The sequence below is a fragment of the Hyalella azteca genome, unplaced genomic scaffold, assembly GCF_000764305.2.
Source record: "Hyalella azteca isolate HAZT.00-mixed unplaced genomic scaffold, Hazt_2.0.2 contig3321, whole genome shotgun sequence".
Classification (NCBI taxonomy): Eukaryota; Metazoa; Arthropoda; class Malacostraca; order Amphipoda; family Hyalellidae; genus Hyalella; species Hyalella azteca.
Window position 1 is genome coordinate 109,836 of NW_025933573.1, and position 27,280 is coordinate 137,115.

Below are 27,280 nucleotides of genomic sequence, written 5' to 3' on the forward strand. Positions count from 1 at the left end.
TCCCAGATCGACCTCCCCTGCAACACTACCAGCGGCGAGAAGCAAGCAACAGCATCGTGCATCAGGTGGCCCAAATGAGGGCGGATGAACGATAATCAGAGGCGGCGATCCATCGTGGCCTGGGACTGCTATGTCCCAAACAAATACTAAGGATACTAAGGACACACAGAGACCACACAGGGCCCACAGAGATACTTAGGAAACACAGAGACCACACAGGGCCCACAGAGATACTTAGGACACACAGGGACCACAAAGGAACACACAGGACACTCACGCTGAGAATGGACGAGGCGAGGTCGAGCGGCAGCTGAGACACGGCGGGGTCGTGCAGCGGCGTCGCGAGGGACACTTCCACCAGGTTCTGTCGGGACACAGAATACTTACAACACTGTGTGCTGTGTGAACACTGTGTGCTCTGTGAACACTGTGTGCTGTTTGAACAATGTGTGCTGTGTCAACACTGTGTGTGCCATATACGTGAAAAGTGACATATACGTAAATGTGAACACTGTTCGTAAAAATAACACTTTTTCAGCGAAGCTCCAATGGGCCAAAGTGGCAAGCATGTTCACCCGCGACTGATTTGGATCGCGGATTTGGGATATATTCTGGAAAATTGGAGAACATGACTGAAAATAGTGGGAAAACTCATCGAAAATCCAAGTAAAATGACTGAAAAAACATGTGAATAAAAACCAATTGGACATCCAAGTGAATGTAAAAAAAAAGAGAATAGGATGAATGCGAGTAACACGAATAAGTATTCAAAATTATTCAAAGGCATATAAATAAATGATCGAAATGTATGGAAAGTTAGGGGAAAAAGCAGTGAAAATAAATGGAAAGTGCGTTAAAAGTGTATGAAAATGTACAGCTCACAAAAAATGTTTATGAAACATTTTGAATGTGCCTGCTAATGTTTGAAAAGTACGAGACATTGATAATTTTGTGAACTTCATTCACAATATATACCAGCAACCAGGCATCCATGGCGCCATGCCCCACCAGCAACCAGGCATCCATGGCGCCATGCCCCACCAGCAACCAGGCATCTATGGCGCCTTGCCCCACCAGCAACCAGGCATCCATGGCGCCATGCTCCACCAGCAATCAGGCATCCATGGCGCCATGCCCCACCAGCAACCAGGCATCCATGGCGCCATGCCCCACCAGCAACCAGGCATCCATGGCGCCATGCCCCACCAGCAACCAGGCATCCATGGCGCCATGCCCCACCAGCAACCAGGCATCCATGGCGCCATGCCCCACCAGCAACCAGGCATCCATGGCGCCATGCCCCACCAGCAACCAGGCATCCATGGCGCCATGCCCCACCAGCAACCAGGCATCCATGGCGCCATGCCCCACCAGCAACCAGGCATCCATGGCGCCATGCCCCACCAGCAACCAGGCATCCATGGCGCCATGCCCCACCAGCAACCAGGCATCCATGGCGCCATGCCCCACCAGCAACCAGGCATCCATGGCGCCATGCCCCACCAGCAACCAGGCATCCATGGCGCCATGCCCCACCAGCAACCAGGCATCCATGGCGCCATGCCCCACCAGCAACCAGGCATCCATGGCGCCATGCCCCACCAGCAACCAGGCATCCATGGCGCCATGCCCCACCAGCAACCAGGCATCCATGGCGCCATGCCCCACCAGCAACCAGGCATCCATGGCGCCATGCCCCACCAGCAACCAGGCATCCATGGCGCCATGCCCCACCAGCAACCAGGCATCCATGGCGCCATGCCCCACCAGCAACCAGGCATCCATGGCGCCATGCCCCACCAGCAACCAGGCATCCATGGCGCCATGCCCCACCAGCAACCAGGCATCCATGGCGCCATGCCCCACCAGCAACCAGGCATCCATGGCGCCATGCCCCACCAGCAACCAGGCATCCATGGCGCCATGCCCCACCAGCAACCAGGCATCCATGGCGCCATGCCCCACCAGCAACCAGGCATCCATGGCGCCATGCCCCACCAGCAACCAGGCATCCATGGCGCCATGCCCCACCAGCAACCAGGCATCCATGGCGCCATGCCCCACCAGCAACCAGGCATCCATGGCGCCATGCCCCACCAGCAACCAGGCATCCATGGCGCCATGCCCCACCAGCAACCAGGCATCCATGGCGCCATGCCCCACCAGCAACCAGGCATCCATGGCGCCATGCCCCACCAGCAACCAGGCATCCATGGCGCCATGCCCCACCAGCAACCAGGCATCCATGGCGCCATGCCCCACCAGCAACCAGGCATCCATGGCGCCATGCCCCACCAGCAACCAGGCATCCATGGCGCCATGCCCCACCAGCAACCAGGCATCCATGGCGCCATGCCCCACCAGCAACCAGGCATCCATGGCGCCATGCCCCACCAGCAACCAGGCATCCATGGCGCCATGCCCCACCAGCAACCAGGCATCCATGGCGCCATGCCCCACCAGCAACCAGGCATCCATGGCGCCATGCCCCACNCATAATCACCCAGCAGCACCACATAATCACCCAGCAGCACCACATTATCGCCTAGCAGCACCGCATAATCACCCAGCAGCACCGCATAATCACCCAGCAGCACCACATAATCACCCAGCAGCACCACATTATCGCCTAGCAGCACCACATAATCACCCAGCAGCACCGCATAATCACCCAGCAGCACCACATAATCACCCAGCACCACATAATCACCAGCAGCACCACATAATCACCCAGCAGCACCACATAATCACCTTCCACAGTATGGAGTGCAGCCATTGGTCCCTCGTATAGGCGCTGTTCGCCTGAAAAAAAAAATTATTTATTAAATACGGATACACAAATTAATGAATTAGAAAACATTTACCTGAATAAAGGAATTGAATTTCATAATATGTTAAAAATAATAAATTATGGGGAAACATTTCCCCTGTTGACAAGGGAATTGCGACAGTAAATTCAAACTCGTACAAAAAATGTAACTCAGTACTCACTGCAGTGAGTGACAGAGAGCGCATTTTCTCGTCGACGAAAACGTGAAGTCACGGACGGACGGACGGACGGACGGACAGACAGACAGGCGGACGGACGGACATGGCGAGCACATAATTTAATAACATAAATAATAATATAACATAATGATTTAATAACATAAATAATAATTTTTTCCATAAATGAGAAATGCGCTAAAAATGAGAGCGTGTGCTTGGGGCGGTGACAGTAAAGCAGTGGCCGCACGATTGTCGTGTCGGGCGATCAGCACGGCCATCACGCGGCCAGAACTGCGGTGCCTTGAGTGCCTTTATTGATATTAACGACCCGACGGGTGAGTTGGGGACAGGGTGTTGGGACAGTGTCGGGGACAGGGTGTCGGGGACAGGGTGTCTGGGACAGGGTGTTGGGGACTGGGTGTCGGGGACAGGGTGTCGGGGACAGGGTATCGGGGACAGGGTGTCAGGGACAGGGTGTCGGGGACAGGGTATCGGGGACAGGGTGTCGGGGACAGGGTGTCGGGGACAGGGTGTTGGGGACAGGGTGTCGGGGACAGGGTGTCAGGGACAGGTTCCGGCCGAACTGGGTCAAGACGACACACCCAAGCACAGAAAATAAATAGCTGTTAAATAATAACACCCACAATAAATAACACCCACATTTTTCTGATTGTACGAAGAGATAAGAAGAAAGTGTAAGCGAAAATTCCGGGCCGGGGAAGTTCCCGGGGCGGCCACACGCGATAACAAAAAATAATAGAAAAAACCCGTGCTTTCTTGGCGAGGAAAACAGGGGCAGGGGGGTTACGTGGGACGGGTTTTAGGGGTTACGAAAGGGGGGCTGGACAAGGGCTCGGGGTTACGGGGTTCAGGGTTTAGAATTAGTGGGCTCCGGAATGAAGGGTTCAGAGAGAAGGGGGTTAAGGATATAAAGTTAAGGGATAAGGTGGTCAGGGATTAAGGGTTTAAATATAAAAGGTCAGGAATATGGGGTTGAGAGAAAGGGGCTTAGGGCTAGAGGGGGTTGGGAGATAGAGAGGCCAGGGATCGAGGGGTGGGATAGGGGGGCGAGGGATGAGGGGATCAAGGTCAAGGAGTTCTGATATACAAAATTAAAATCAGGGATAAAAAATAGGGATAAGGGGTTCAGGGATATAGGGTTAGGCAAGGCGTGGCTTGACCTCGCTCTACTGCGCATTGTGGGCACCCTCAATGTTGATATCTTCGAGAAGACGATAACAGCGCGTTGTTATCTTCGAGGTGAAGATAACACTGCGTTATTATTTTTAAGGCTATGATAACAGCGCGTTGTGATCTTTGAGGTGACGATAACAGAGCGTTGTTATCTTCGAGGTGAAGATAATACTGCGTTGTTATCTTCGATACGACGATAACACCGCGTTGTTAACTTTGAGGTTATGATAACAGCGCGTTTCTGTCTTTGAGCTGACGATAATAGCGCGTTGTTATTTTTGAGGTGATGATAACACTGCGTTGTTATCATCGAAGCGGAAAAGACAACAACGCGTACCGTACACCAGCGCACCGGAAGGAAAATTTTTTATCTTCGCAGCAACAACAAAACACTGCAGTATACCTGCAGTATGAGCGCAGTATACCTGCAGTATGAGCGCAGTATACCTGCAGTATGAGCGCAGTATACCTGCAGTATGAGCGCAGTATACCTGCAGTATGAGCGCAGTATACCTGCAGTATGAGCGCAGTATACCTGCAGTATGAGCGCAGTATACCTGCAGTATGAGCGCAGTATACCTGCAGTATGAGCGCAGTATACCTGCAGTATGAGCGCAGTATACCTGCAGTATGAGCGCAGTATACCTGCAGTATGAGCGCAGTATACCTGCAGTATGAGCGCAGTATACCTGCAGTATGAGCGCAGTATACCTGCAGTATGAGCGCAGTATACCTGCAGTATGAGCGCAGTATACCTGCAGTATGAGCGCAGTATACCTGCAGTATGAGCGCAGTATACCTGCAGTATGAGCGCAGTATACCTGCAGTATGAGCGCAGTATACCTGCAGTATGAGCGCAGTATACCTGCAGTATGAGCGCAGTATACCTGCAGTATGAGCGCAGTATACGTGCAGTATGAGCGCAGTATGACAGTATGAGCGCAGTATACCTGCAGTATGAGCGCAGTGTCGCGGGTCAGCAGTCTGGCGCAGTGCTTGTTGCTCTTAGCGCTGCACGGCTGCACGGCGCTCACGTCCAGCAGTGCACTGTAGGCGACCTGCAGCACTGCACCGCTGCCCATGGTCTGCACGGGGGAAAACAACGTATTGTTATTGTTATCATTGTTATCGTTATAATTGTTGTAAAACAATTCGTTATTAAAAACATCGTTATAAAGCAATTTTTATTGTTATAATTGTTATAAAACAATTTGTTACTAAAAACATTGTTATGAAACAATTGTTATTGTTACAATTGTTGTTGTAATCATTGTTATTTTTATCGTTGACATTGTTATCGTCATTGTTCTCATTGTTATTGTTATCGTTATTATTTATATTTTTTCATTGTTGTTGTTGTTGTCACTGTTATTATCACTATTATTGTTATCATTGTTGTTACAACATTTGCCACTTCAAACACATGTTATATATGACACTCTGTTATTACTGTTATTATTGTCGATCCAGCTATTGTTTTATTTGTATTATATATAACACTTTCTATTGTTATCTTTCATGTTATAACATTTCATTGTTTTTCGATTTTTATACTACTATTAATAGTTAAATATTATATGCCACGATATATTATTAATATACCGTATCATAAACGTAACATTATCGACATATTCGGTAACATGAATGCCGTGGAAATGTCCCTTCTTATTTATAGACAGCTGCTACTGTAGCTGTCGGGGACTTCCCTTCCTTTCCTTCAATCCTTCCCTTCCTTTCCTTCCTTCCTTTCCTCACTTTCCTCCGATCCTTTCCCTACCTTCCCTTCCTTTCCTTCAATCCTTCCTGTCCTTTCCTCCCTTCCTTTCCTCACTTTCCTCCGATCCTTTCCCTACCTTTCCTTCCCTTTCCTTCAATCCTTCCCGTCCTTTCCTCCGATCCTTTTCCTCGCTATCCTCCAATCCTTTCCCTACCTTTCCTTCAATCCTTCCTTCCCTTTCTTTCAATCCTTCCCGTCCTTTCCTCTGATCTTTCCCTTCATTTCCTCTGATCCTTTCTTTTCCTTCCCCCCAATTCCTCCAATCCTTCCCTTTCTTTCCATCCTTTCCTTCAATCATTCCCTCCCTTTCCTCCAATCCTTCCCTTCCTTTACTTCCTTTCCTCCAATCCTTCCATCCCTTTACTTCCTTTCCTCCAATCATTCCCTCCCTTTCCTCCAATCCTTCCATCCCTTTCCTTCTTCCCAATTCCTTCAATCCTTCCCTTTCTTTCCATCCTTTCCTCCAATAATTCCTTCCCTTTCCTCCAATCCTTCACTCCCTTTACTACATTTTCTCCTATCCTTCCCTTCCCTTTTTTCCAATCCTTCCCTTTCTTCTATTCCTTCCTTTACAACCCTCCCTTTCTTCCAATCCTTTCCTTCTTTTCCTCCAATCCTTCCCTCCCTTTCTTTCTATCCTTTCCTAATCTGCCACTAATAATTAATTTTCAGGTGCAGGCTCTTCTATAAAAAAAATAAGAGGAAAATTCTGCACTGGAGACAATACCGCGTCACTTGTGAGGAAAAAATCTTGGCAAGTTACGATTTTAGCAGCTGCTTTTGTCAGCTGTTTACGCCAGCAGGTGTAACACTTATAATGGCAGCTGATTTTGTCAGCTGTTTACGCCGGCAGGTGTAACACCTGTAATGGCAGCTGATTTTGTCAGCTGGTTACGCCGGCAGGTGTAACACCTGTAATGGCAGCTGATTTTGTCAAAAAACATTGTTATGAAACATATATTGTTATAAAACAATTGTTATAATTGTTATTATTATCATTGTTATTGGTCTCATTGTTATATTGTTATCGGTATTGCTTCTATTTTTTCATTGTTGTTGTTGTCATTATTATTATCACTGTTATTGTTATCATTGTTGTTACAACATTTGTCAATTCAAACACTTGTTATTTATGACACTCTGTTATTGCTGTTATTATTGAAATTCCGGCTATTGTTGTCATTATAACACTTTTATTGACAATAACACTTTTCATTGTTATCTTTCATGTTATAACATTTCATTGTTTTTCGAGTGTTATACTACTATTAATAGTTATATATTATATGCCACGATATATTATTAATATACCGTATCATAACACGTAACATTATCGACATATTCGGTAACATGAATGCCGTGGAAATGTCCCTTCTTATTTATAGACTGCTGCTGCTGCAGCTGTCGGGGACTTCCCTTCCTTTCTCCAATCCTTTCCCTACCTTTCCTTCAATCCTTCCTTCCCTTTCATTCCATCCTTTCCTCCAATCCTTCCCTTTCTTTCCATCCTTTCCTCCAATCATTCCCTCCCTTTCCACCAATCCTTCACTCCCTTTACTTCCTTTTCTCCTCTCCTTCCCTTCCCTTTCTTCCAATCCTTCCTTTTCCTACCTTTCCTTCAATACCTTCCTGCCCTTTCCTCCAATCCTTCCATCCCTCTCCTATCCTTTCCTAATCTGCCACTAATAATTAATTTTCAGGAGCAGGTTTTTCTCTAAAAAAAAGAGGAAAATTCTGCACTTGAGACAATACCGCGTCACATGTGAGGAAAAAATCTTGGCAGGTTACGATTTTAGCAGCTGTTTTTATCAGAAGTGTACGCCAGCAGGTGTAACTCTTGCAATAGCAGCTGATTTTGTCAGCTGTTTACGCCAGCAGGTGTAACACTTGCAATAGCAGCTGATTTTGTCAGCTGTTTACGCCAGCAGGTGTAACACTTGTAATAGCAGCTGATTTTGTCAGCTGGTTACGCCAGCAGGTGTAACACTTGCAATAGCAGCTGAACGGTTAACCGTTCTACTCTATGTAATTACAATAAATGTAGTTCTAGTAAATGTAGTTCTATTAAACGTAGTTTTATGTAATATAGTTCTATCTGATGCAATTCTAATGCAGGTTTATAGTTCTGGTGAAAGTAATTCTATTGAATGTATTTCTATTTAACGTAATTCTAATGAAGGTGGTTCTAATGAATGTTGTTCAAATGCATATAGTTAGAAATAATTGTAGTCCAACTGAATCTACTTCTATTGAAAGTGGCTCTGATGAAAATAATTCTGTTGACTACAGCTTTAATTTAAGCTGCTCTAATAAACGTAGTTGTCCGGTGTCAATCTGGTGTCTCATTATATTCATTATAATTATAAGGTTAGATCACCTGCAATTGAGACGCAATTTTCATTAGGCGTTATAGAGATTGATGGAAAAGTACTAGACCTGAGTCAGCGTCTAGACAAAATCACGTGACAGATCACGCGACCAAGACCGCAGTAGTGGGCGGAAGCCGTGACTCTATAAAAGGGCTGGGAACCTTAGTAAGGCCCCGCAGAAGCTGACGAACGTGCCGCGATGTAACTCGCGTTAGAATTACTCCAACCTAACGGTCGACGACTTATCTTTACCTGTATCGTATCCCTTATGCATAACCACCAGATATATCAGGATAATTTCTCAAGACAGATGGTGCCTTACTTATTCTTCACGCGCTTAGTCATCGAACCATACTCCAGTCAGGTGGAGCTTAATAGAGCGCAGACACAGTTCTGACGAATGTAGTTATCATGAATGAAGTCCTAATGAATGTAGTTCTAATTAATGTAGTCCTAATGAATGTAGTTCTGATGAATGTAGTTATAATGAGTGTAGTCCTGATGAATGTAGTTCTGATGTATCTAGTCCTAATGTATGTAGTCTATTTTGTTTAGTTCTGACAAATGTTTTAATTGAATGTACCTAGTTCTCTCTAATTTAGTCTAAAGTGTATGTAGTTCTACTGAATCATGTTGTTGCATGGCGCTGCTCATAATACACAATAAATTAATACAATGCATGAAAATCAAACAATGCGCGTGCACTCTATACAAAAAATTCGACGAATAAAGTTCAAAGAACCTTTAAAGATGAGCCATTTTTCAACCTTCTAAAATGAGGAACAACCATCCACCAACCATCGTGATAAAAAAAAGACCTATTCGTCTACAATCAGGTTGAGGCAAACCGGCCATCACTAACCATCAGGTTGTGGGCGAACCATCACTAACCATCAGGTTGAGGACGAACCATCACCAACCATCAGGTTGAGGACGAACCATCACCAACCATCAGGTTGAGGACGAACCATCACCAACCATCAGGCTGAGGACGAACCATCACCAACCATCAGGTTGAGGACGAACCATCACCAACCATCAGGTTGAGGACGAACCATCACCAACCATCAGGTTGAGGACGAACCATCACCAACCATCAGGTTGAGGACGAACCATCACCAACCATCAGGTTGAGGACGAACCATCACCAACCATCAGGTTGAGGACGAACCATCACCAACCATCAGGTTGAGGACGAACCATCACCAACCATCAGGTTGAGGACGAACCATCACCAACCATCAGGTTGAGGACGAACCATCACCAACCATCAGGTTGAGGACGAACCATCACCAACCATCAGGTTGAGGACGAACCATCACCAACCATCAGGTTGAGGACGAACCATCACCAACCATCAGGTTGAGGACGAACCATCACCAACCATCAGGTTGAGGACGAACCATCACCAACCATCAGGTTGAGGACGAACCATCACCAACCATCAGGTTGAGGACGAACCATCACCAACCATCAGGTTGAGGACGAACCATCACCAACCATCAGGTTGAGGACGAACCATCACCAACCATCAGGTTGAGGACGAACCATCACCAACCATCAGGTTGAGGACGAACCATCACCAACCATCAGGTTGAGGACGAACCATCACCAACCATCAGGTTGAGGACGAACCATCACCAACCATCAGGTTGAGGACGAACCATCACCAACCATCAGGTTGAGGACGAACCATCACCAACCATCAGGTTGAGGACGAACCATCACCAACCATCAGGTTGAGGACGAACCATCACCAACCATCAGGTTGAGGACGAACCATCACCAACCATCAGGTTGAGGACGAACCATCACCAACCATCAGGTTGAGGACGAACCATCACCAACCATCAGGTTGAGGACGAACCATCACCAACCATCAGGTTGAGGACGAACCATCACCAACCATCAGGTTGAGGACGAACCATCACCAACCATCATACAGGCACAATAATATAGAGTAGGTCAATAAAAAGTATTAGTATGCAGTAGGTCAATAAAAAAGGAAAACACTCAGAAAAATAAGCGAGCATTAAAGCGCAGCAAGCACAGCAAGAAGGGCAGGCAAAGACGTCGCCGCGCAACTTTAAAATAATCGATGCGACAGCTGCAGCAACAACAGCAGCTGCAGCAACAACAGCTGCTGCAGCAACAACAGCAGCTGCAGCAACGCCACCGACATACCACGCACCGACCGACATACCACGCACCGTCCGACATACCACGCACCGACATACCGACGTACCGACCGACGTACCACGCACCGACCGACATACCACGCACCGACGTACCGACGCTGTCGCGGTTCTCGCCTCATGAGGAACCAGAACATCCGGGGTCACTGGGTGCGCAGCGGTCGGCTTTTGGCCGGTAAATAGTAGAATTATTCATTATTATAACATTCTTGTTATATTATATAAATTATTATTCTATAACATTATTATTCGACCGGTGGTTGTTAGATAGGAGATAATTAGCCGCTTCAATGGCGGCCAGTCGGAGTTGAAATTTGTCCAGGCAAGTTGATTTGTTGAAGTTCAAGCAAAGAATGCAGCGTTGGCAGCAGAGGTTAGAGGTTAGTTTAAATATAAGGTTTAAATTAAGGCTAAAGTTAAGGTTGAAATTAATCAAGGTTAAATTTAAGGGTTAAGTTAAGATTTAAGTTAGGGGTTAAGTTAAGGGTTAAGTTAAGGTTTAAGTTAAGGTTGAAATTAATCAAGGTTGATTTTAAGGGTTAAGTTAAGGGTTAAGTTAAGGTTAAAGTTAAGGTTGAAGTTAAGGGTTAAGTTAAGGTTTAAGTTAAGGTTTAAGTTACGGTTGAAATCGAGGTTGAAATTAAGGTTGAGTAAGGTAAGGTTAAAGTTAAAGTTGATGATAAGGTTGTAATTAAACTTAAGGTTGAGATGAGTGATATAACCCCAGCCTAGCACTACAACTTGAGTTCTATTCCAACTTGAAAAACTTGATCGGCCAAGAGTTGGCCAACGCCTCGCACGCCAATATTGGCAAGGATATTAGCAGTGAACGAGAGCCAATATTGGCCAGGCGAGGAGTGCTGAGTCATCCAATCAGCGGAGGGCGTTGACAGCAAAATCAGCAATGTCAACAGCAATATCAGCATGTCAACAGCAATATCAGCAATGTCGACAGCAATATCAGCGATGTCAACAGCAATATCAGCGATGTCAACAGCAATATCAGCAATGTCAACAGCAATATCAGCAATGTCAACAGCAATATCAGCAATGTCAACAGCAATAACAACAACAAATACCACCCACGATATAACACAATAGCAGAGATAACAGCAGCACATGCACGGCATGTACTGTATATACAAAATATTAAACAGTTACTGATGGAAATACGGTAACAAAAATGTTAAGAAGAAAGAAAAATTAATCTTAATAACTGATGGAAATACGATAGCAAAAATTATAAGAACAAATCAAAATAAATCTTAATAACGTAACACACAGAGGCGTTATATACAGAAAATTCAACATTCACTGATGGAAGTATGATAGCAAAAATGATAAACATAATACACAAATCTTAATACAGAAACAAACAGACCCACACACACACAGACCCACACACATGTGTGTGTGTCACAGCACCAGGATTGAAATACGACACACACACACACATGTGTATACAATTTATAGGCCTGTAAATAGCGGATGGATTGGAGGAAAGGACGAGAAAGATTGAGGAAAAGGGAGGGAAGGATTGGAGGAAAGGACGGGAAAGATTGAGGAAAAGGGAGGGAAGGATTGGAGGAAAGGAAGGGAAGGAGTGGAGGAAAGGGAGGGAAGAATTGGAGGAAAGGGAGGGAAGAATTGGAGGAAAGGAAGGGAAGGATTGGAGGGAAGGGAGGGAAGGATTGAAAGAAAGGGAGGGAAGAATTGGAGGAAAGGGAAGGAAAGATTAGAGGAAAGAAAGGGAAGGAGTGGAGGAAAGGGAGGGAAGGATTGGATTGTGGGGTGCTGGAGGGGGGAGTGCTAGAGGGGTGGAGTGCTGGAGGGGTTAATGCCCGTAATCATATAATAGAACAAAACAAGCAAGCAGTAACTGCAATGTCGAATGTCGGTAAAAAATGTAACGGCGGCGCCTCGGGAATGTTTGGCTCCAGCGGGCAACCGGCAGGGCGGGGGGGAGGAGGGATGGGGTGGAGGGAGGAATGAGTGGNACCTGTCTCTTATACACATCTAGATGTGTATAAGAGACAGGTATGGAGCACCATGGAGCTGGATGAAGCTTTATGGAGCAGGATGGAGCACCTTGGAGCAGGATGGAGCAGGGCAGAGTGCGTGGGCGGTTCGAACATCCGGGTTGAGCGCTGTTATCCGCCTTTTCGCACCCGCGCTGTTATCTCTGTTATCTTTCATACCGCGCGGTCATACCAACGTGTCAGAGGGGGCCAATATATTGGCTATGATAAAGTCATAATTAACTAAAATAATTAGGATCAATTATCAATCAATTAACCTAACCTTAACTACCTACCGTTAGTAATGTTACGACTTACGAGACTAACGGCTTGTTGTTCAATGGCTAATTTAAAGGTGATTTATGATAGGTCTCGAGATGGTACTTAAAAATGAGCAAGTTTTTATGATGCCTCATTTGAAATACGGTATCCCATATGGGATACCTCGGCCAGATAGAGGATATCTCGCTCAACTTTATTTGAATGAGGAAGTAGACGAGCGAAGCAGTTCACTGGACACGCCGCTACGCGCCAGTGGCGTTAGTCCAAGGCCGTTTTTGTTGTTGCTCTAGTAACTGTTGTTGCTGCTCTAGTAACTGTTGTTGCTGCTCTAGTAGCAGTTGTTGCTGCTCTAGTAACTGTTGTTGCTGCTCTAGTAACTGATGTTGCTGCTCTAGTAACTGCAGTTGTTGCTGCTCTAGTAACTGTTTTTGCTGCTCTAGTAACCGTTGTTGCTGCTCTAGTAACTGTTGTTGCTGCTCTAGTAACTGATGTTGCTGCTCTAGTAACTGTTTTTGCTGCTCTAGTAACTGCAGTTGTTGCTGCTCTAGTAACTGTTGTTGCTGCTCTAGTAACCGTTGTTGTTGCTCTAGTAACTGTTGTTGCTGCTCTAGTAACTGTTGTTGCTGCTCTAGTAACTGCAGTTGTTGCTGCTCTAGTAACCGTTGTTGTTGCTCTAGTAACTGTTGTTGCTGCTCTAGTAACTGTTATTGCATTGAAGTACTTCTTTTCATTCTTTTGTTATTGTTGGCATTGCATTATGGGTTGGTGTCGAGTTTCCTGGGTGCTTGTTAGAATAACGCAATTTGACTACAAATAATTAGCACAATAGTTGGAAGAGTAACGACGATCAACAACACAATAGAAAGAAAGTATTTATAAAAGCAGCATACAAACATGATTGATAAATAAATTATTAATTGAGCATTATGAGGCTCCCCACCCTTTGATGATACCTAGTTCAGAGAAATGAGTGGGTCATATTGTCTAAATAGTGATACACTGATACGCTCTTCTGACGTGTCAGTGTTTCACTGTTAGTAGCACTGATACGCCCTTCTGACGGTCCAAACTGGGTCAAGATGACCTACACAAGGCAAAAATTGCGTCAATTTTTTGACAAATGTTTAGTTGTTTCTCTGAGTGTACACTAGAAAGTGCATGAGTATTTGGACAAATATTCTCGCATTTTTCTGAGTGTTAACTCTAGATACTCACGCTGCTGAGGGTGAGGCAGGAGTCGCCGAGGGAGAGGTACTGCTCGTTCCAGCCCTCCAGGTCGAAGACCCACTGCCCGACCTCGTCGGTTACCCTGCTCAGTAACTTCTTCGGTAACCTGGCTAGCTCACCAACGCCTCCACCACAAAGGGCTTCACTAACGTCATCCTCTTTGCAGTATCCTGAAGTTAAGGCTACAGCGTGAACGTTGTGAATGCTACCCTCTGAACGCGAGAGGTGAGAGGCGGATAACGGTGGTGGTTGGATAGCGTTATTTAGCACAACTTCTTCTTTGTCCGGAGAGTTAGAACGTCGAACGGCCGACAAATTATCCTGAGAACGAGATTTTTTCCGACATAGTCGCTGGTGCGCCCGAGGCTTCTTTTCACGCCTGGGGCCCTGCTTGAGGTGCGTGGGCAACGCTGCTAAATGTGCCGCAAATGGGCTTTGTGACGTCGAGAAATACGTTGAAGACGTCGATGTTTGTAAGATATTCCCTTTGGCCGTTTCGTCGGCATCTATGTTAACTAATTTTTCCTTAGTAGGCATGAAAAGTACTGGCGAATCAGTCCACACGTTCCGGAGACTCAGTGGCACTGTTGATTCAGTCCACAAAGTCTGCGGACTTGCCACGCCATTCGTAACTGCAACATCCTGTTCACCGGGACCACCGCCCCCCTCCTCCTCCGCACCGCGTCTGTATGAATGGCCCTTCTCATGGCCGTGGGGAGCCGCGGCAACGTACGGTAAAGAGCTTCTCACCAGATGTGGCGGGATTGGCACACGTTTTACTAGCACAAAGCCTTCGTAACGTGCTTGTAACTTACGTCTATGGCCACTCATGAAGACGCATGACGTCTGACATGTGTCGCAGTACTGAACATTGCCGCTAGACGTCACGTTACACGAACCGTCCAGTTTGTTGGGCGGTGAAATGCCAAAGCTTTCTTCGGCACACACCGCCGATTCATCACTCAACTCACGCTCCATTGCTCTAAAATAGAAACTTGATAAACAACATAGTATGTCACACACCATAGGGATAATCTTAATTAAACACACCCACTGCGATCTTCACTTTGGTCCTGATCAACGGCATTGAAGTGAGGCACTGCGCGCAAGGCGGCACGCAATGAGCTCCATACGAGCTACAAACGTACAACCACACTCATTAACAGTCAGACGGACACTGAGGCCAGGAACCTCATCAACTTAACAGCGGACTGCGGAGAGCCGTGACGTTCCGATGAAATGTTGACGCCACACACGCAATGTCAACACAACAAGTTTACTGCTCATTAGTTGAGCAAACATTGAGAGCAGTGCTCATTGTCTAAGGTCCGTGCGCTACTCCACATCAACACTTTTGGACGAATTTCTTTATTGAATCACATTTTGAACGGTACTTTGATAGAAAGAAGTGACGGGAGGTCCTTCATTTTCTCTAAAGTCAAATAGATAATAATTAAATAGCTAATATTTTCATCAAAATTATCCATTTTCAGAGATTTCATAGCGTGACTGTTGAAATGTATTGCAATCTATTCACATTCTGGACATATTTTTCGTGTAGTTTTTGAGATCAATTGAACAATTAATTAGTGAAGGAGTTTGGTTCTGAACAGATTTCTCAGATAGACACCGCCAATTAAGGTAGGTTTTCCGTATTAACAAAAAAGTTATTAATGTAAAAATCTGAAAAAAATTCTCTCCGCCAGATACTGATATTATCTACTTATATTTCAAATTTGAATAAAATCCGTTCATAATTGACGGAGTTATGAGTGCCAGAGTTGAAAATTAAGTTAGGTTTTGCATTCGAGCTCGCAGGCGAGTTCGCTGAAGTGTCGAATCGGTGTCAGATAGACGAAAGAAACGCTGCTAATTATGAGCTAAGAATATAAAAATTTGTATTTATGTTTCTGATATCCTGTTCAATAACCTGAAATTATTTCCAATTACGAGAATAAAATTTCAGATGTATGCTCAAGTATCATCTTCCACGAAATGGACAGGATACATTTCGACAATGACATTTCGATATGACTATATTTTGGTACGTCTTCCCAAGGGACCCGTTGTTGTTTTTATTTAATAACAGAAAGTGGGATTTTACACTGCATATGAGATTCCATATCATAAGGAATAAATAAATCTTATTTAAACAATTGCTCATAAATTTCCAAAATTCTCATTTACGAGATCGTTGATAAGCTTTCTCGCATCATGCAAGCGCGTAGGGTTTTTCCACGTAGGCTAGACGTACGCAGATAGAAAGATTAGAATTCTAGAGAACTAATTTAGAAAGAGAATACTCGTACACGCTAGATTCATAATATGATTATCATATTCTGAACTCGAAATCCCAGTAAAATGTTCTTTATCGGTTATTAATGGTCACGCATGCTTGATACCAAAACCAGAATAACCTTGTTTTCAAGTTGCATGATAATGATGATATCTTGTCTCCAGCCTGCCTACCCAGTGCAAATACAACATAACGTTTAATATTTATGCTGCGCAATAGCTAGACAGCTAAACAGTTAGGGTGACCAACTAATTAGTTTCCACACAATATGCCTAATATACGGTATATACCTTCATATATAAATAGGGTAGGCCACATAAATATTTGTAGCATGCATTGTCAATTTTCAACACGACGCATGTCTCAATGACCTCAAGGTCGACGCATGTTTTGAAAGATTGCGAAGATGTCAGCTGCGAAACTGCACAGCGTCCTCCGTCATTATTCCGCCAATCTCTGTCGTTGGCTGTTCGCAGAAAAGTTGCTGTGCCTGAAAATTAGAGAAATAAATACGTTTCGTGCAGTTATAGTTGACTTTGTAAGGTTTACACAACGTTTTTGCCTACGTTAAAATATCAATGATTTATTCGCTAACTTGCTAAGCTATTTGGTTGCTAACATGATAAAAACTATCTAATAACTAAATAAGTTACGTTTACTAATTACTAGTATACCGTATATACCTGCAAGTCTGTACTTAACTTAACTCAAGAATAAAATGATTAATTTTATAATAAAAGCTTAAGTTAATTGAATTTACTTTTATAACTATAAAAATATTTTACAAATTAAAATTATTAGACGAGCTATGAACAGTTGAACACTGACATGTTCTTCTAATCTAATCTAACTCTAACACCATAACACGTTTAAATTTTATTCTTAAAATTTAATTTTTTCTAGAGACTGAGACTAGAGTCCATACCTACCATGTTTTCAACACAAGGAATGACCAATAAAGTATATGATCCTGATTTATGGCAAGATCCATTACTGCATTTAAGATTTATTGCTCTAGCAGTAAGCAGTGTAGCCTAACAGCCCTAACTAGCTACTACCTATATTGTCTTTGATCACTCTTTATCATCGTTTATGATTTATTTTACGAGTAGGGCTAAGTATAAGATAATGATGGTAAATGATATCTTTCAGACATGCCAGAAGAATTCTCGTCACTGTTGTCACTTGTCAGTTCTCCCAAATTTCCCATTTTCCAAATGAGTAAAAGGTTATAAACTTGCCAGTTCTAACTTGCCCATGTCAATGTGCACAGATTCTAGGTCTTAGGATATTAAAATATTTATTTATTTCAATGTGATGTGCATGGGAGACAAATTTTTAAAATTTGTTGAGATGTTTTTATGTATTCTATCCCCATGAACAGTTATAATTTTTTTTGTATCTAAATATTCATTAGGAAAATAAAACTTAGAAAAAATTTGTACCTAGAACTTGAAAGCATTAAAACAGCTTACATATATATAAGTTTAAATTAAACTTAAATGAACATGTCTAATTTATGCTCTACTATCAATGCCACTAACTTAGCCACAGCATTTACATTGCTGCTTTTCATTTTTTCAATAGAAACAATCTGTTTCTTGACAAATTCAGGTCACAACTTTCCAGTGTGATCAAAAAAAGCCTCTTAGTCTTAGTTATTATGTTGCAAATTGCAATCAATGCATACAGAGTGGAATGTAAAGGAAGTCCTAAACTAAATTGTACTATCTGTAGACTGTTACCATAAAATGGGGTAACTTAGACCTGCGGGGTAACTTAGACCACTTTTTGTTTTGTTAACAAAAACCCCCACAACTCAAAAACTATTTGACATAGAAAAATTTTGTCAATGGGCATTAAAAATTTTGTCAATGGGCTAATACTGAGGCTACATAACACAATAGAAAGATTTGAAAAGTTTGCATATCTAATAGGTTAAAAAATTAAAAATGTGACCCATGAAAAAAAGCTATTATTTAAAGCCTGTCAGAGTACCCCCTCCAATTTTTTTATTTTTTGGTTAAATAAATTTGGTTTTGATGCATTGTAGTAGAACTCTTCTAGTTACATATGCAAATGACAAATTTTAGGAAAGTGTCATAGTTTGCATATGGGAGGCGCCGTCCCCAAATGGGGTAACTTAGACCACCTAATGTCAGCCCTGACGGGGTAACATAGACCTCATGGTAAAATTCTTGTGGGTAAAATTGAAATGCTTTTTTATCATAGAGGGATTGAAATTGTTACCATTCAATGATTAACCAAATGATAAAACATTTTCAGTAATTTTGGAGACCAGTTTTACTTGAGAAGAATCTTGAATGATTTCACACTTCACAGTTCATTTAGAATTATGAATATTACTAGGGTTTATGTATAATAAACTTATAACCTTGAAATCAACTTACATTGAAAGGTACCTACCTCACTTATGAACTTTATTTTTTTGTGTGACAGGGTTTGTATGAGGAAATGTTGGATGTGGAAACAATACTGGTGTTTAATGTGTGTTAAGTGTTAACATAATTAAAAAAAGTATAGCATCATATTATTTTCTAAACTCCAAATCAATTCTGTAATTCATTTTGTAAGCAGAAATGTTTGTTCATATGTGGAGGCAATAAAATCTGAAAACTCTGGCTGTTTTTAGATTTTTCTGGCATTCTGATTGTAGTTACTTGCTTAAATGAGAAATAAACTGTATTGTCTGTGAAAGACCTGAAACTATTGGTGAATACTTCTTATGCAACAAAATCACAAATAATAAGTTGCCTATGATCTTCGAGATATGTTTCTAGTATTAACATTAATGTCAATATTCAGTTTAACATAAAATAATTGCAAATCAACCAAATCTCTAATTATTAGTGTGTTCAAAGGGACCTTTCTGGAAGGAACAAGATTAAAACAACCTAATGAAATTTGTTTCAAACAAATATTGATTGCTGTTATGGTTAGTATGCACACCTACAGAATGACCTACTGAGTACTGACCTATATATACCGTATGTACCGTATGTGCTAAAAGTTTTAGATGATCTACATCCAGATAATAATTTCTGAAATTAAACTGTTCAAACATGATGATAAATTCCAAAATTGTCAGAACTAAAAAATCAGATTATAAGAGTACGGTATTAATTCTGTAAGAGGATTTGAAACTAACCTCCAAATAATATTTACTCTAATTTCAATGGCACAGTTGAGCCTATTGGCATCCAGCTTTTTATTATTGTAAATAATGATTAGTCCTCTTGAGAAAGCATTATTGTAGTCAAGAATCTCATAAGCTCTCAATATTGAATGTAGGAAATAATTTGTAAATTGCTACTTGCTTATTAAATAGAAAGAATGAGAATCCATAAAACTACATTATTTAATACTCTGTTCATTCATTTACTACAGAACATATACAGGATACTCTGAGGCAGATGACAATTAAATTTGATTAATAAACTGTGCTGTTCATTAAGTGCATAATGGTGCCCATGGAAGAGAGGTGCTACCAGGGTGATGATGGAGTGGTGAAGACCAAACAGGCAAAGAAGAGACAAAAGTCGCCCCAGAAAGCCATGCGTGTGCAGGAGCTTTGTTCGGACGTGCTTGTGACACTCAAGAAAATACTCTACGTGCTGGGCCCTTGTGTGGTGGTCTTCGTAGCTGTCAGGAACAGCTTGACTTTGTGAGTTCTAGCCTAAATAATATACTACGGTACATTTAAAAATTACTTTTTAAAGACAACATTTCTAAAAAATCCAGTGTTTCCAATGTTACAGATGTACAATGAATTTATAATTTTATTTTTTGATATTAAAAAAATTAATTTTTCCATTTTTTGATATATAAAATTTTTTCAAAATTTGTTATTCTGTCAATTGATTCATGCATTGCATCCAACTTCACACAAGTGTGCAAAATTTCATATCAATTGGACAGGTAAAAGTGTGTCAAACATCAGTTATAAGATTTGTGGCTGACAAAATTATTTTTTCAGTTTTTTTAATATTGAAAAAAAAAGTAATTTTTAAAATCATTTATTTTATCATTTGCTTCATGCATTGTCTCCAACTTTACACAAGTGTGAAAAATTTCAGATTGATAGGATAAGTAGAAGTGTAGGTATTAAATTTTGATTACAAGATTTGTAGCAGACAGACAGACAAGAAGTGAAGTTAAGAGAAGTGTTGTAAAATAAGGAGGGATTAAGCTACTTTTAAAGTATTAATGATATATTAGTGCTGATGGAAAATTCTGTACCCATATCAGGTGTAACTTGATCTAATATAAATAGTGGATCCAAACCAAAATGTTGACAATAACATTTTGACACAAAATGTTAACAAGAACTCATGAGCCCTATCATTATTGTTTAAAAATAATAACCCACTGTATCTTTATTATTATTTCATGTTGTGAATATAATTCTTTTCAGGCATCTACAGAATTTCTGGGGAGCATCAGGCAACTTCTGGCAGCACCAGTGGGACCGTTTACTTAATGCCTTTGGTGACGACCTCTTCAACCTCATGGTCTATGGTGGGCATAAAGAATTGATATTGTCATGAATTACCATAAATAATAATTTTAGAGATAAATGCAATCACTGATATAACTTGAAATTTATGTGCTGGAGTGATATATAAGTATGACTACCATAGTGTCAACACACAGAAACTTTGAGATACTTATTTTGTTGGTTGGTTGTAAGTTTTTAGATAAGGTTTATCATGCTTACAAAATGTACTTTATGCAATGATGAAATGATGGAGCGATGAAATATGCAATGATGAATTACTATTATAGTGGAATGTCCAATGATGAATTTCTCTATAGTGATGAAATGTGTCAATGATGCTATGTCTCATATGAGGATGTGTCTGGCCACCATTTCTGGCCATTCTCATTAACATCCTCTACCATTGCAGGAACCATTATTGTGTCGTACGTTGTGTACTGGGTCTTTGGGCTGTTCTACGTCTTCATGGATGTAACACTGCGACCTCAGGCCTTCCGCAAGTACAAGATTCAGCCGGGGACCAATGAGCCTGTCGACAACTGGAAACTAGCTAAGGTTTTTCAACATATCATCATATAACAGAACTTCCAAATTAAAAATATTATGTATTTAGGTTCTAGTAACAAAAATTGACATTGAAATGGTAATGTTTTCTGAAGTTGTCAAGATTTATTCTGAGAAAGGGTTGGTAGGCAGATGTCAATTGTTGCTCCTTAGTTAATATTTCTGTTGAAGAAGGGTTAAGCCTTTGTCTGCTGACAGTAAGATTTGTTATCAGGCATTTAGATACAAATAGATTCTTTTAACAGAGTTAATACTTGAGATCAATCATTGGTGTGCAAAGTTGCTGTGGTTCACTTTTAACCACCTGCTTGTTGGCAGGTGGTGGCAATGGTTCACTTTAACCACCTGGTTGTTGGCAGGTGGTGGCGGTGGTTCACTTTTAACCACCTGGCTGTTTGCAGGTTGCGGCAATGGTTCACTTCAACCACCTGATTGTAACTGGGTGGTGGCGGTGGTTCACTTTTAACCACGTGGTTGTGTGCAGGTGGTGGCGGTGGTTCACTTTTAACCACCTGATTGTAACTGNGGTGGTGGCGGTGGTTCTCTTCAACCACCTGATTGTTGGCAGGTGGTGGCAATGGTTCACTTTAACCACCTGGTTGTTGGCAGGTGGTGGCGGTGGTTCACCCATAGCCACCTGGTTATTTGCAGGTGGTGGCGGTGGTTCACTTTTAACCCCCTGGTTGTGTGCAGGTGGTGGCGGTGGTTCACTTCAACCAGCTGGTGGTTGGTTACATAGCCTCTCGCGTGAGCTTCCACCTGCTGCAGTGGCGGGGCTACGACGCGAGTCCCTCGCTGCCCACCTTCCAGTGGGTGCTGTACGAGCTCGTCGTGTGCGTCCTCGTCGAGGAGGTCGGCTTCTACTACTCCCACAGGTGCGCTAGTGACATCTGCATCACACAGCATTGAACTTTGAGATGCGGGTCATCTAACGTTGTTTGCGCAACATCAAGTCGTAATCAGAGGGCCATACTTTTAAAATTTGCTAAGTGAACGTGAGTACTTACGCTCTATTTCCTTGTCTATGATTGGTGGATTTTGCTTGAAAGGACTTCAATGATTGGCTGATAAACTTACGATCTCTTAACATTTTCTGAAAGTATGGTCCCAGGGTAGTTTCTACGACATCAAGTTATAATTAGCGTTGTACTCACCCAACGACTACCCCACTCACTCACCCACTCCCCTACCCTAGCTCTCCCCTCCCACCCTCTCCCCCACTCACCCACCCTCTCCCCCAGGCTGTTCCACCACCGCCTGCTCTACAAGAGGTTCCACCCGCAGCACCACGAGTGGACGTCCCCCATCAGCGTCACCGCCGTCTACGCGCACCCCATGGAGCACAGGCTGTTCCACCACCGCCTGCTCTACAAGAGGTTCCACAAGCAGCACCACGAGTGGACGTCCCCCATCAGCGTCACCGCCGTCTACGCGCACCCCATGGAGCACCTCTTCTCCAACCTCATGCCACGTGAGCCTCCCTTCTTATACGTTTCTTTAGTATTTCTGATACTAATGGCATCACAAATGCCATGGCATCACTAATGCCACAAATGACATGGCATCACTAATGCCACAAATGACATGGCATCACAAATGCCACAAATGACATGGCATCACAAAGATAAAAGATAAGAGCTTTGCCAAGCGAGTCACATATTATTCATATGTGACTGTGAGGCTTACATGTCGTATGAGTAATATATGATTATTCTGCAATCATATGAGTAATCATATAATGGACATATATTCAAGTCCCTTTTCAAATAGCGGTTAAGTTGGGGTCTGATGAGTTGTAAGTTGCAGTTTGATTAATTTNATATAATGCAATCAATCAATCAATACCATCAATACCTAACAATATAATGTCATGTTCACAATAATATGAAAGCCCTTCTATAGATATGTAGCTAATGCTATAATGCCGTCACTCAATCAATACCATCAATACATACCAACATAATGCCATGTTGAGAATAACATGTCAGCGCTGCTATATATATGTAGCTAATGCTATCTTTAAAATAAAACATAATACCGTCAATCAATCAATGTTATCAATACATAACAACATAATGTCATGTTGACACTAACATGGCAGCGCTGCTGGGCCCCCTGCTGCTGGGCTCGCACATGTCGACCATGTGGCTGTGGTTCCAGCTGGCCCAGCTGTCTACCCTCAACGCTCACTCCGGCTACCATCTGCCCTTCCTGCCCAGCAATGAAGCCCACGACTACCATCATCTCAAGTACCATAATGCATTGTATAATAATATACAACCATGTAATATATTGTTGTTTAATAATATATACAACCATGTAAAATATTGTTGTTTAATAATATGTGATATAATACAAGCATGTAAAATATTGTTGTTTAATAATATATAGTATAATACAACCATGGTCTAGCAGGTTTATGTATAGCCATGTTTGTCTTGAATGACATGGCCTATGGAGAACCATTTATATTGTAGTAGCTCATGTTCTATGTAGAACCATGTTCTATATAAAACTTTGCCTAATAAATAAATACATGTTTACGCGCTAATGTTCAATGAGTGTACGGGATGCTGCGTAACCAATATAGAAATGCTGTGGAAGGATATGTTTAATGTAAAACCATTTCTAATGTAGCATGACATGCTTGCTATAGAAATGTTTGGTCTCTCAGGTTCAACGATTGCTACGGGGTGCTAGAGGTAACCAATATAGAAACACTATAGAAACACTGCGTAATGACATCTTTAATCTAAAGTCATGTTTAATGTGGCATGAAATGGTCACTATATAAATGTATGATATCTCAGATTCAACGAGTGCTACTGGGTGCTGTGCGTAACCAATATAGAAACGCTGTAGAGTGTAGAATGACATGTTTAATGTAACACCATGTTTAATTTAGCATGACATGCTTGCTATAGAAATGCTTTATGCCTCAGGTTCAACGAGTGCTACGGTGTGCTGGGAGTGCTAGACCTGCTGCACGGGACGGACCAACGCTTCAGGAGCAGCAAGAACTTCTGCCGCCACGTCCTGATGCTCTCCACCACCCCAGCCAGGGTCCTCTTCCCTGACACCCCCTCCAACGTCAAGCCTAACGCCCCCGACGTCTGCAACGCCAATAACGCTTGTAACGCCAAAGATAATAACGCTTGTAACGACGATACTCACACCTGTAACGCCGACGCTACTGATACTGACCGCTGTAATGTACAGGAGTAATGTACATTAATATAATGTAATGCCACCTTTGACGCCATTTGTGCGAAAACTGAGGCAAAAACTTCCCCTAAAGCTCCCCTGATAACTAACGTAAAGCGCAACAATTATCAGCGATAAAAAAAAAACAAACATAGCTCGTATTACGAGCAATTAGCTCTGGTTTCAAAAAGTAGCGCGGCTTCCGAGTAGATATCAGTAACAACTACCAGCGGATCTTAAGGAATTGGGACGGACTGCTAGCAAAACTTGCTCAGGTTGCCGTTACTAGCACAGCTAGTGAATTGTAAGGATAAGGCAGTTACTTATCACGCAAGTGTATGAATAAGACATTAAATTATCACGAAAGTGATAGTTCCTGCTCAGTTGCAGCTCAAAGTGGCCCCTTCCTAGGCCGCTCTCTGCTCGAAATTTCATTGGTGTTGCAGCGGTCAGTGTCGATCCTGAACAGGTTACTTTGTGAGACAGGTTAATTGCTGAAACCGGTTTATTGCTGAGACAGGTTAGTTGCTAAGTCAAGTTAATTGTCGAAACGAGTCAATTGCTGAGACAGGTTAACTGATGGAAAATTTCCCGCTTTTTGGGTCGAGATGTCAGAAAATAACATAAGGCAGGCTCAGTGGTTACAGTTCAGAGTATCAGGATTGAAACAGGGAGTTGCTTGTTCGAGACCGCAACAAGCTGAGAATGTTTTACAATGTTAAGAATCGACGACCGGCCTACAGCCTAATAAATGCTGACATCGCTATTATAATTATTATTCATGTATTAATTATTATTATCAAAATTATTAATATTATAACGTAGGACTTGTGCCGACATGGAAAGGGAAGTTATCATTATGTCATCGCTGTACAATTAGTTGACGTGAGAAGAGATGTAGAATAATAGTTGTTCTGGCTGATACTCTAAGAAATAAGTGGGACTTTGTCTGAATAGAGATGCACTTCTTACTTTAATGTAGGTCATCCTGACCCAGTTTGGACCGGCATATGGGCTGTATCAGTGATACCGTACGTCAGTTCTCTGCTCATGCTGTGGGCAAGAAAGTGCTTCACTATTTCGACTATATGCCCCATTCAATTTTTTGTGTGTAGACTACTTGGCAACTATAAGTGAATGTGACGGGATCCCAGCGAATTGATTATCATTGATCATTTTTACCAATGATACAGATTCAAGAATCATCTATTGCGTGATATCCGAGGTTCCTCTATTGAATTTCGTGAACTTTAGAGACTTGTGAAGGAATAATAAATTTAGCAGTTCTTTATTAACATATTTAATATTAATATCATTCGTGATAATAATATTCAGTATCACGAATGTTCTCAAATGTGTTCGCTGTTCCAAAAGTTATATCGATGTTGTTGTGTAAATGTAATTACGCAGATGATATTGAAATCTGCAATACTTGTGGCATTCAATGAATGGAATTGAATAAATTCTAAATTCATTGACTTAACAACTTGTATTTATAGTAACAAGAGTATATATTACGCTATAAAACTGGCAGCTAAACTATTAATAAAAATGAATATGGACCGGGGAAATTATCTATTAACTTCTATGTTAATCTTATTTCAAATTATATGCCATCTATTAGATAATGGGTCGCTTATAACTGATATTATTGACGTTAAATATAATCATTGGCATGCTATTTAGTGAAGAGCATTATTTAATTAGTATATAAACAAAAACTATTAGTAAGGGGCATCAGAACATGTTTTGTTCTTCCATTATTAAATGCCGCTTCCTTTAATGTGTGTAATGTAATGCTGTATGCAATGTGCTAACATTATATACATGTTATCTGTCACAACCGCACTTTCTTTCCCGTATTATCGGGCATTTTATTACTGTTTTTGTATATTTCGGTGTATTTAAATGTTCCTTCTGTATTGTGTGGTGTATTTCACTATGTATTTCTGTATTGTGTGGAGTATTTCAATATATTTCTGTATTGTGTGGTGTATTTCAATGTATTTCTGTATTGTGGTGTGTATTTCAATATATTTCTGTATTGTGTGGTGTATTTCAATGTTATTTCTGTATTGTGGTGTGTAATTTGTTGTTTTGTTTGAATTGTTTCGGACATTTTATTGCTGTACCCTTATTGTGTCAGCTTAAACATTAGAATTTATACATTAATTTGGGCATTTAATAAATATATCTGTGTTACCGGGATTTTCTTCATATTTGTAAGTTGTTTCGGGCATTATCTTTGTTATTATCATTATTTCGAACGAGATTTTTTAGACTATATTATATTTACTCAGGAAGTTTGTCTTCAATTTATCGAACATTTTCGATAAAAATTTTTATATTTCGTTAGCTATTGCATGCATGTATCTATTGATGCACTGTTTACCTCATGTTAGATAGCATGTGTGTCATGATAAGCTTGACGTAGGGCTTCGTAAGTATGAATTATGTAAATGGCAGCAGTCAATATATTTTACGTGGATAAAATTTTAGCTCATCAGACTTATTATTTCCTCAATGCAGCGAGAAGAATGTCATGACTGCGGTAGGACGGGAGAAGAATGTCATGACTGCGGTAGGACGGGAGAAGAATGTCATGACTGCCGTAGGACGCGAGAAGAATGTCATGACTGCGGTAGGA

General features: G+C 41.9%; 2 protein-coding genes across 2 annotated transcripts; one reads left to right on the plus strand and one right to left on the minus strand.

Moving 5' to 3' along the window:
• Positions 1 to 2,706: 2,706 nt before the first annotated feature.
• LOC108682307 lies at positions 2,707 to 15,223 on the minus strand. The gene is made up of 4 exons (XM_018171445.2): positions 14,039 to 15,223; positions 5,151 to 5,267; positions 4,586 to 4,603; positions 2,707 to 2,802 (listed from the first exon to the last, which is right to left on the minus strand). The coding sequence occupies exons 1-4, from the start codon at positions 15,074 to 15,076 to the stop codon at positions 2,707 to 2,709; spliced, it is 1,269 nt and encodes a 422-aa protein (XP_018026934.2). The 5' UTR covers positions 15,077 to 15,223.
• A 4,491-nt stretch (positions 15,224 to 19,714) lies between these two features.
• Positions 19,715 to 25,317, plus strand: LOC108682310 (fatty acid hydroxylase domain-containing protein 2). Its single transcript, XM_018171448.2, has 7 exons — positions 19,715 to 20,031; positions 20,782 to 20,885; positions 21,275 to 21,420; positions 22,123 to 22,304; positions 22,776 to 22,900; positions 23,531 to 23,678; positions 24,372 to 25,317. The coding sequence occupies exons 1-7, from the start codon at positions 19,829 to 19,831 to the stop codon at positions 24,652 to 24,654; spliced, it is 1,191 nt and encodes a 396-aa protein (XP_018026937.1). The 5' UTR covers positions 19,715 to 19,828; the 3' UTR covers positions 24,655 to 25,317.
• Positions 25,318 to 27,280: the final 1,963 nt, after the last annotated feature.